Here is a 12,116-nt window from a genome sequence, read left to right as displayed (position 1 = left end):
GTGGACGCCCAGAGACGATGCCGACGGCTCTCAGAACTTTACACAGTTTCTGTGATTTTACAGATAGCCTCTGGAGAAGCTCTTTGAGATCATCAGTGTCAATAGATGGAGATAAAAACATGTACAGCCGGGCTTTCCTGTGGGTGTACACACAAAGAGAGGGTGAAAATCACAGCAAGTCTTAGAGACACCGGCAGGTGGGAATTGAGGGAAACGTAGAAGCTGTCTCCCCTTTTCAATATACCACTCTGTGTCTCATCAGGTCTTTTGTATTTATTCAGTTCCAGCAGCAGTGAGATTACTTCTTTCAGTTTCACATTAAGGGACACCAGTGAAACAAACCCGTCGAGTGCAGCCACTCTGCTTCTCTGCCTCTTTGTTCAAGATTTGATTCAATCTTTTTGATCATACAGAAATTATGCAGCTTTCTGTAAAATGGATGGAGCTGATTAATGAGGCTGCTTCAGTTACATGATGAGCTGTGTCAGATTTGGATACAAGTCAGGAGGAATTTATTGATGTTCGAGTTTTTAACGTGCTACCATCATTGTAGTATCCTAACATTTACTGTATAATGAAATCATTACTTTATAGCAGGTTGCTGTTGTATAGTTTTGGATAATGTATGAAAGAAATATTAGATTTAATGCTCAGTACATCATTATTTAATATATCAAGCTCATATTGGCGACCCATCTTTACTGGACTTCATATATACGTTCATTTCTATTATAAACGAGAGTACCTCAGTTCTTATATGTAATTTATTCTCAGCACAGTACTTCCTTCTCTCACTCTTTGTCCAATGTTTTTTATTCAATGAAGAATAAAGTATTAAAGAGTACAACCGCTGTCCCCAAACAATTGAAATGCTTTAAGTCCAGCCAAGATTGTCTTACTTATTCAGACTAAAATCACAGCCACATATTTGCCTTAAATGGGTTCACAACCTTCTAAAACTTCTTCCATCTATAAACTGTTTTCTTTTGTCTGCCTTTCTGTAATGCATTATAAATGTTGATAGTGTGGAATAAATCTTGACACAGTATAAAATTTAACCATTTAAGGAGTAACTGGTGTGGAAGGTTACTCCTTTTGAAATATGAATGCGCTTATCATCCTTACATGTTACTGTATGGATGTTATCACGCTGGCATTCATGGTTGAAGCAGAGGCATCTTAATTGATGTCTGGAGTAAGCCAGCTATTTCTTTCCATCTCGCTCTGTGTATAGGAGAAGGTAGAGAGAAAGATTCATCGGCATAGTGCTGGGAAAATGAGCAACAACATGAAGAGAGTTGCCCTTTTCGCCTAATAAATAACATCCAATTAAAAAAATACCTCAAAAATTGGAAAATCAGTTTGCCATTTGTAACCAGGATACAGGCATCTGCTAATAACCCACCTCAGCTCCAAACACAACACTGCAAGGGTGCTGCAGAATGCAAGTGTTAAAAACTGAGACATGAGCATGCAGATCTTTAAGGGGGGTTGTGAGCCCATTTATCAAAAGTGTGATCTACATTTAAGCATGATGTCTCATTCAGTATGTGTATGTGTGTGCGTTCAGGTGCAAACTACTTTTCTCTTATAGACATATGTTTGATATCTGTCATTAAGAATGCTAAGAGGACTGCGCCAAAAATATAAATTTCTGATAAATAGTAATAATTAGTTTTGTGCAGAGGTGTTTACATGGGATCACAATAATAACTCTCATGCAGTATGTCTATTAAAGGCAAACACAATGATGGAGCAAAACACTATTAACACCTATTGATTAAAAAAACAAAACAATTAATTTACTTTATCATTTTGCAAATCTGTAATATTCTGATAAACAATCACCTACTACCTAATAAATATAATAATATTGAGGAAAGTTTTGAAGAAGTGCTACCATGGTAACTTAGCTTAACTTGGTAACTTATTAGAGTATGACTAATACTAGAATTTGGATGTGGATGCCAAAAAAAATGTTTTTCAACAGAGACACATTATCTTAAGAGGACACTATAAATAGGATGTCTGCTCAACCAGGTCAGCTTGTACAGTTATGCCTCAGAAGTCCATTATTAGTTACACTCCACTAGCTCACCTGCAGGTGTCCTATGTACAGAAATTTGGTCCAGGTTCAGACCCGTCCCTTTGTTGTATACGTATACGTCTTCTCTTTGTTCCACGCTTGAACTCTGTCCTGTCATTTAAGGTTTTACGCCCCCAAAACATCTTTTAAATAAGGAAACTGTAAATACGATAAATCCTGACCAAGATATTAGTGCACAGAAAGCAACTCAGTGGGAAACCTAAAGCAGTCAAGAAATCTCCTTTAACATGGGTGACAGTGTAGTTAAAAAGATACAGAGACAGAGCCTGTGAAGTGGTTTTTCATTTTAAAGTTTCTTGACCAGTTATTAAATTAATTAATTTTCTATATGAATCGATATTTCATTAGTTTCACCCATGTTAATATTGTGATCCTAATTTTGCTTTGAGCTCATTACTTTTCCTCACTGCTGTTGTGCCTTTTTTTTCTTTTTCTGTAGAGGTTAATAGCTTATTAAAATGAGGTTTAGTAATGTATTTTGAGTTTGATAAGCAATTAATGACTGTCCATTTGTTTTGAGCGGGTGTTCCGAAGCACAGAAAACATTATTAAGCTTAAAATATACACAGTGGATTGCTTAAAGGCTCCAAAAAACAGCAAGTTCAATTTTAATGAAAAGATCGTCTGAAATGAGGTCATGGGTATTCCAAACTTGATCAAGCTGCTTCACAAGCAAGTGTCCCCTTTTTTATGTTTCCTGCCATAGCTTTAAAGCTGTGCTCTCAGTGGAGGTCAGGTTCTCCAGATCAATGTAGCCTGTTAAAGAGAAAGTTGAGGAAAGACAAGCTCGATCCCCACTGCTGGCATGCTGTAAGAGATAATTAGACAGCCCATTTCCATATGATTAGAATGGCCTGGGAAGGAAGTGTGTTTGTGTGGGTTTTTTGTCAGTTTGCACGAGCACTTTAGAGCGACCACTTGATGGGAACGGTGGTCGTGTGTGGGAGGGGTTAAGCTCGTATGGGTGGTTGAGTGGTTTACGAGTGCACATGATCAAGGCAGGTCTTTTCTGTGCAGGTAACGAGCACGGCTGCACCTCACAGCTTGTTTTGACTCATCAAACTCAGACTGATGTGACACACAAAACAGTCGTGATCATTTAATCTCACGCTTCTAATCTGTCCGTCATCACTAAAATAACCCTCGGACTACCTGTATATTGTAGCCAAGCACTGACTGGTAATTACTCTCATGTGCGAGGTGGGCGTTTTTCTCAGAGCAGCAGAAGCTTTTGTCGTCTATAGTGCAGAGAACTTGGGAGGCTTTCGAATTACAATGAGACAAAAGACGCATAGGAGGTTAGTTGGCACCTTCATAGAGGAATTATGAAGAGATTGAGGACTGGTGGAGGTGGGGATGAAAGGATGAAAAAGCAGTGCAGTAGGAGGTCTTTTTCTGAAATGAAATGCCTGGAGGGTAAAATGTCAAGTGAAGCATATTTATGGAACTGAGTTACATGTTGTTTTTTATATTTTAATCGATACTTTGAGTTTCCTTGAGTTCAATTCATAATTTACCTAATTAGAACACTTATTCAATGAGTGCAGGTTTATTTTGAACCACTTTGTACTATCTGAGCATAGCTACAGGATCTCCATCTCACGCTGTCAAGTGTTTAGTATTGCTCGCCACTGGTGCACATCTGTTCACGTCAGATGAACTTTCTCTCCTGTGTGTGTCTCTTGCGCGCCGTCTCGCTCGCTCTCCTCCTCTCCCTTTCTCCCCGCACTCCTCTAATGCTTTTCTGCTGTGACATTTTGAAGAACGCCATTAGTCCTATAATGACTTTTAATGTGGCTGCAGAAAATTTGGGCCAATACGAGGGATCTCATCAAAAGCATGATCATTAAAGGCTCTCTCATTGTTGTTGAAAGAGAGACTCTGATCACATAATACACAGTGAATGTATGACAGTTCTTTCTTTCTCCTGCTTACAATTTTTAGACATTTTGAAATGTGAGAATTTCAGAACGTATGTGAACATAGTACAATATAAAAAAAATGGTGGTGGTGGCAACACACCAATTACCTGGACATGTGATGGTGTCTTGAAATGCTTTAAAATGTCACATATCACAGCCACAAACTCATGCTGGCTGTTTTTTGTGTGGTTAACATCCCCTCTGTTTGTCAGCTTTCCTTCTCTCCCCTTTTGTTTTTCCTGCCTCAGTTTTTCAAGGATCAGCACCTCAATTTATTCCCAATTTGTGTTTTTATGCTCTCATATCACCAAAGTAATGGGCTTGCTCATTAAAAACATATTTGCTCTTGCAACTTTATTTTTCTGCAGCGATTTTTCATCCACACATGTAAGTTTGTGTATGTAGGGCAGGGGGAAGTGGTGAGGGGCTGGATGTAGACAAGTTTGCAACAGCGCAGGGAGGAGAGGAAAATAAAACAACAGAAAAATGGCAAATGAATGATTTAGGTTGTCATCAATCCAGTGAATGGCTTGGGGAATGTTTGGGTGGGCTTAACAGTTCAGATTGGACTGGTGCTGTCACATAGTGAAATGAAGTGGAGATAATAATGCATCATACCTGATATGACAGAATAGTCCAAAAATACTCATTTTGGTACACACACACGCACACATACACACAATAAGAGGCCATTTGTAGGTCTTCAAGAGGCCTTTAGAGGGCACTACTCCACTGAGAATAGAGGTTTTAGTAAAATCCATCCACACAGGCAAGTACACACTGATTAACAAAGGCTTCTAAATAATTATAATTGTTTTGATGTAGCATCATTAATTTTAGTCCAGATTTGTGAATTTAAGTTCAAAGATACATATTTACATACACTACAGAGAGCATGTGAGTCTCTTTGTGGAGCGTCGGTCGTCTTGAAGACGCTGACGCTCACGCAGGGGCAATTTTAGTGGTTTGTACTTAGAAATAATCTTGGTATAGCAGGAATAGAGGAGGAGAGGAGAGAAAAGCCTAATGAAGTCTATTAATTTGCTGCTATCCGAATGAAAGTCTCCGACTAATTATGGCCCTGGGTCATCTAGTCTGGATCACAGGGAGAGGTGGCCCTGCATGGTTCACTTTGATTAGCTCACTCACAACACAGCACCTCACTTCATTACTCTGATCTCCCTCTCCCTCCCTCCCTCCCTCTCTCTCTCTCTCTCTCTCTCTCTCTCTCACTCTCACTCTCACTCTCTCACTGGCACTCACACATCTACAACTCCGGATCAGGGGAGTTGTCGGTGTTGTCCACACAGACCGGTCGAGCTGTCATGTCAGCGTTAGTCAGGACGTCGGAGTGTGTGCATCACTGGGGCAGAGGGAAAGGTGAGGGCAGGTGTTGATCGTCAACATAGCTACTGGACGCACCGGATGTCTCCTGTGTGTTCTGTCAGACTGACTCAAGTTCAGGACTTAGCCAGATCAGAACCATACAGTGAGTCAACAGTCAAAACCACACGGCTGGTTTGACTGTTCATCTCCTCTCTGTTGACTGTAGAGTTGACAGATGTGTCGAAATGGTGGATTTTTTCACTTGCTCCAGACAACCCCCCTGCCGTGCATCAGATGTCTCATAGTGGATTTTGCTTCAGGCAATAGTGTGTGTATGTGTGTATGGTCACGTGCGTGTGTGTACAATATATGTATGTGTGTGGGGTTTTGCTCATTGAATTGCAGGGGCCCAAAATTATCCCTGATACAGAAACTCCCCTAATAGCAGTGATTTAAACATTACCTGCATGACTGCCCTGATAGGCTGTTGAAAACAACACAGTGATTTAATTACCCTTTGAAGACGGCTGCCCTCTCAACTTTCCCCTTGCTATGTGCTTGTGTATCTGCTTTCTCGGGGAGATGATCGTATCACTGTACCGTTCCATAAATAATGAAGCCTCATCAAGAGAAAAGTCAACTCGAGGGTGTGATATCTCCTCAGGAAATAAGATAGTTGGACAAATATTGGATACAATGATGCTCTGGCACACAAACACACACAGTCAGTCTCCTGTCTGTCTCCCTCACACTGCTGTCAGTTCCTTATCTCACTTGATTATTTTTTTTAGATGTCTCTTAGATTATCTCTTAGATAAAGTTGAGTATATATTTTTTCCATTTGACATTAGCGTTAAATTTTTATGTTTTTTTTTTTTTTTTTTACACACTGAGCTTTCAGGACCATTAGATTTTGAAAGACTTAACTTTATTCCTGAGGTCCTGGTAGTGCTAAGATGTGAACTGTGTTTAGGTTGGGTTAAGGTGTGTGCATGTGTGTCAGAAAAAAAGGGGTGGTTCAAGTAAGGCATATTCTCTAGATTGAAATCCATCCCCACAAGATTGTCTGTCTGTCTGTCTATCTGTCTGTCTATCTGTCTGTCTCTCTGTCTGTCTGTCTGTCTGTGTGTGTGTCTGTGTGGAAGTGTGTGTGGGAGTGTGTGTGGGAGTGTGTGTGTGAGAGTGTGTGGGAGTGTGTGTGTGAGAGTGTGTGTGTGTGTGGTGTGTGTGAGAGAGAGAGGTGTTACTTGCTTGTCTCTGAGGCCTGCCTGTCATGTACAGCATCAGTCATGCTCTTTCACAGCAGTTTTATTTCATCCACCATTCCCTTTAGTGCTTTGATGGCACAATTCACTGATACTGCCTTGTGGGAAGTGCAACTGTTTGGGTAGCATGTGAGCAGTCTTACACATTGACACATTTTTGTCAAGTGCCTTTAAGCTGTGGCAGAGATTGGAACACAACCAGTCAGTAGAATTATTAAAAGTGAGAGAAGTATATAAAGCGTTTAAAAATTCTGGCTCTGAAACTTTTTCTGACCCTTTTTCTTTTCTCCTGAAAACAATACAACTTTTCCTTTCTTGTTTATTCAACATCTCTTTTCAATCCAAGAAATGACAGGAACACAAATTGGCTCATTTTGTGTCATTTTGTGCATAGTGCAGAAAGCATTTTCCATTAAATTATACACTGGGGGTAAAGTAAAATTGAGACAGTTCTTTTTTTCATACTGTTCTCTCCATCTTTTATGTCTACAGTCTTGCCATCAAGTTGACATTTATCACAGGCCTCCATTAAGAGGCCTTAACTTGAAAGTGCATTGAAGGTAGACTGTCAGCACTGTGTGTACTGTGGCAGGGCAGAACAGGCCTTTCAACTCGTTTCCCCACCGTTAGTGTCTGTCTCTAATGCACTGCTGTCTCCTCTCATGTGATGGAGTCCTTGATTTCCCTTTTGGCATCATCTGATCTCAACTGTGTTTTTTCAGTGGCAACAATCATAACTTAGCTTTGTCTGTCAAGCTCACTCCCAGAGTTTAGAAAAGAATGGTTAAAAAAAGAATGTGTCATCTTGGCAAATCTGGTGCTGTACGCTGCAGAACTTGTGAGCTCATGGTTACGACATAGGAAGCTGCGGTACTCGGTATATTTTGAAGTAAAGTTATTACATTATCAACATTTTCCTCAGATGTATCACAAACTTACAAAGAAAATCACTATGTAAAAGAATTATGGTATATAAACTCACTACCCACTGAAAAAACATCCTCTGCGACCTCTGCAGTTTCTGAAAATATGTCAAACCCTCTGAGCTTCCAGAAAATTTCCACTTCTAAGGCTGTGAATAACACAGGAGCGATCAAGTGGACTTTTCTCTGGAACATGTGAACGTGAACGTGAACATGACCCCATTTGAAGGCAGCAGGAGTCTCATTGTACCTACACTGCGTCCGCTGCTTCTTTCCTACTGATGCTCACTGAAGTGATGCAGACTCCCTATCGCTCCGCACTCACAAGTGTGTTCTTATCTCCACCACTTCCTGGGTGATAGCGCGATCTGATAGCTACAACAGTTACTGCTCTGTCTGATTGATTTACCAATGACCTCTGACACCCTGCGGGGCATTTTAATTGGCCGATGTATAATGAGCAGGCTTCTCTGAAGAAGAGCTGTTTTAGCACCAGAACGGAAAGGGTGGTGGGGGGGGGGGGGGTAATGCTGGAATTGGACAATCTAATTAGCTGATTTAACTGATAACACCTGAGGCATTGTGTGTGTGGATTATATGATAAAGCTAAGTATATTTATATGCACTGAAACAAGGTGGTGTGCGTGTGTGTGCATGTTGGGTGTAAATAAATGAGTTTCTTTGAGGCTATAAGTTATGATGGGTGGATCGATACAACATCTTAATGCAGTAAGCTGGAGGCTTTCTAGGGGCGGCTCCTTATATTGCATTCAAATCTCCAATAACATAAAACTGCACACGCGCATGAATAAATATTTAATTTGTATGTGCTGGATTTAAAGGTAAATATTGGCATCTTTACATTTCTTATTGATTTTATCTCTGCCTAATAACGTGCTGACTTTCTTTTTATGCTCATGGAGACAGCCTGAAGGAAAATAAATTGCATCATTATTTGTTAAACGTGTCTCCACAAGAGGTTGGAAGGTGGTAGAAGAAAGTGACAAAAGAAAGAACAAAGCGACGACTTTTGTTCCATGCTAAGCGCAACCAGTTTGTTTATTTCTGTTTGCATTTTGAATGTTTTTGTATCTTTTATTAATCATCTTTAAAAAAAAAGTACAGCAAGGGTTAAAAACAAGGGGATACATACCTGTGTATGACAATATCATATTATGTAAATTTTGATGAAGCGTAAGAAGCTTGCGCGGGCAAAATACCTTTCAAATATTTCTTTTAATGGACGCCTCACCACAACAAAAATTTCAACATTGATTATTCTGGCAATTCATTTCTAAATTAATTATTGACTAATTGTTTAGTCTATAATGTGTTGAATATATAAAGTGTCCCAAGTTGACATATTCAAATGAGCTCCTTTGTCTGGCTCAGTTAGAGCGGAGGGTGATTCAGTGGTGATGATTTCAAATAAGTACAGAGTTATATATTGCAAAAAGTAAAACATAAAAACAAAAGTATTTAATTTATATTGTCATCTCTGAAAAATGCCTAATGTATAGTCAATGGATGGCACTACAGTTCCATGGTAGATGTTAGCTCAGACCTCACAATACATATTTCAAATGTCCTGGGGCACTAAAATTTGAAGAACTGCAGATGGAAATAGTTAAGGGATAATATTTTCTACATTAAAGACTGGTTGAACATTATTTTTATCTCATTTCATCCACGTGTTAAAAAGAGGACTATGATGCTTTTTAGTCGAGATCGGAATGCGGTGTCATTTCCGACAGGTATCTGTGATCTGCCACTTGGAACCCACGTTCATGGAGAGAGAGAAGGAAGAGGGGGAGGAATGCAGTGTTTGTGTGTGATTTCAGTGAGAGTCCATGATATGAGACACAGCTCAGATTTCAGTGGTAACGATAGGCCTTTCAAGTTTTTTTCTCTGACTGATGTAACCGTCAAATATTTATCACAGATGAGTCCTTATTGTACTAGAACTTCTATTCTTGGCTTGTTTGCTCCCACTTGCCTCGTGTCCAGTTGTTTTCAGCCACCAGGCTGCTGTCATGAATTTCTCTGACATGGTAAAAGCTGGTCTTTCCTGTGAGTGTTTCTTTTTTTTTCTGTTAGTGTTCATATTAGCGTGATGGTTTGATTGTAGGAGGGGAATCCGTAGGTTCATAAACTGTCTGAACCCATAAATAGCTGGTGACTGATTCCAGGTCAGCGATGTTAATCTCAAAGTGTTAATCTTTAGTTGAATCTGTAAAATTTTAAGGTAATTCTCTTCTATTGTTTTCTACTTGTTTATTTTCCATCCATTTTCCTTTTATGTCTTATAGCATATTTGTTGTTTCCTCACTCGAGTCTCATCATATTTCATGCTGCAGTGGACAGGATGCAGTCTTATGAAAATTTATGTTCACCTTGTTGATGTTCTCTCTCTCCTCCCTTTTCCACGGTTCACATTTTCCATTGTCTTCCTTGTCTCGTCTTTTGCAATCCCCTTCTCTTACACATAAAAAGACTGTGAGGAGAGTGTACCACCAGAGGAGCCACGTAAGTCCAAGTAAAGCTCAGTGTGTTGCCGTGTTTGTGTACTCTGGTGTGTGGTGGGTTGTGCCATAGGTGTGCATGTTTGTGGATGCCGTATCTTCTGGTGGAGCTCCCAGCATACCTTTTGGCAATTAGATACAGGATCCCTGAATGAAGACCAAGCTTATGTGGAAAAATGGAAATACCTCCTCTCCTCTCCTCTCTTTTCCCGATCTCGCCATAATAACAGCACCAGACAATTACCCAGCATACTCCTGGGATGCACATTGTGTTCTCTTAATCTGGTGTTTTAAATAATTAAACCAACCATGAACTCTGTTTTGTGAGCGTGTCTCAAGAAGGTTGTGTATGAATGCACATATCTGTGTGTGACTCTTGTTTTCTGTGTGGTTCTTGTTTTGCTGTTTGTGATCCTGAATCTCGTGATGCCTCTCCTAACAACCAGTAGCACTATCACAATCCCACCTACCTGGCTGCATGTGACCCAGAGCAGATTTACTTTCATCAATAACCTTAACACTGGTTGTGTGGCTGAGACACCTACCGTACAGACATTACTCTCTGGTGTGAGCAAAACAATCCCATAATCCCCTTCTCCATGTTTTTGTAACAGCATGTCATCCTGTCATGGTGGACTATGTCATCCACCAAAAAAGACTTTATATGTTTGTGTGCTGATAATTTTAAAATGGCGACAGTATTACAACTAAATTCATGAACAGTGTTCCACTTAAGAATATTTACTTTCTTCCCTTTTCTATGGACACGGACATTGAAAAAGCTCATCTCATAGTATCTGAATTTGTGTACATCATACATAAGTCAGCATTACACAAAGTGCACACATCTGTGTAAATCTTGCTTTTGTGTTTTTTGTGATGATAATCCAGTGCTTTTGTCTTCATCAGCCAAAAAACAAGAGGAGGATCTGGAGGATAAGAAAACCATAAAGAAGAGAATTAAAGAGCTCAAGGTGCTCGATCCCAAGATTGCACAGAATCTATGTAAGTATTTGTTTGCTCTCGGCCAACTCCTCCTGCCATGAATGAGATTCATGCTCATCCCTGTGTCTCAATGTTTTAGTGTTCTGGGCCTGTCTGTAGGTCTAGCCTCACTTTTGGACTTGAACTCACTCCTGTATTTCTTATAATTTGTTGTTTTTGCATGTTTTAAAGTGATCTAAAGGGAAATGTTGCCAGACAATGAGTTGTATTTTGCTTTAGCAATTAAAGCAAGACAACTCCCTCAAGACAATTTATGTCTTCACACACTTCGGGACACTGCCCAACCCAAACCTGACAGGCATTCGGTTTTTGTGTCCAAACCCATGCAAAGCATAATGTTTTCTATGATTTCTATGTACCAAACCTGACCTGAACCCTAGTTTTATTTAAGACTTTATCTCCAAACCTGTTGGGACCTAAGCTTTCACAATCACATCTCTCTCTCTCTCACACACACACACACACACACTCGCATGTGACGCATGCCTGGTCTTAAAATGACGGTGTTGAATGCACCCCTCAGTAATGAGGAACCAGCTGATCTCTTAGGCACTCTCCGATCTTAGAACCTCATCGGCTTATATTATGGGGGAGCTGTGACCTTTATTTCACGTATTAAATGAAAATGAGTAAAATCAGCCCAGTAACAATGATACATTTTGCAGTGGAAATTGTAGAGTGGAAATGAAGAGAGTCAGCGGTCTGTGTTCCACCATAGGACATAAAGAGTTAAAGCTATGATTGAGAGGTTATTTTTTATCTTGAACTGCAGTAATTGCTAAGACTTTTCAGTTGGTGATGTACTGTAAAATCAGACAAATTGATTTGTAAAGTTCAAACCTAATTTAATTTTTTGGAGAATTCTGTATGTCAATTATAAGCTAGAACATTAACTGCTACTCAAACCATTACAGTTTTTACCTTCAGATATTACCTATAATCTTCATCTGCATCATCTGGCCTATACTCACGCATGTTGTAAATGTCAGGATTTTTTAAATGGCTCCACTGGCGAGTCTAATGACTTATCCCGACAAGGCGTTTGC

General features: G+C 39.8%; 1 protein-coding gene across 1 annotated transcript in view; it reads left to right on the top strand.

The window, feature by feature from the left end:
* LOC109624818 (protein diaphanous homolog 3) overlaps positions 1-12,116 on the top strand; it is a 139,803-nt gene that overhangs the window by 45,086 nt on the left and 82,601 nt on the right. Inside the window, exon 18 of the mRNA XM_069525583.1 lies at positions 10,975-11,070. Within this exon, the coding sequence (XP_069381684.1) occupies positions 10,975-11,070 (96 nt within the window). The remainder of the gene's footprint in view (positions 1-10,974; positions 11,071-12,116) is intronic.

The sequence above is a fragment of the Paralichthys olivaceus genome, chromosome 1, assembly GCF_024713975.1.
Source record: "Paralichthys olivaceus isolate ysfri-2021 chromosome 1, ASM2471397v2, whole genome shotgun sequence".
NCBI lineage: Eukaryota > Metazoa > Chordata > Actinopteri > Pleuronectiformes > Paralichthyidae > Paralichthys > Paralichthys olivaceus.
This window is presented reverse-complemented; position numbering and strand designations above follow the sequence as displayed.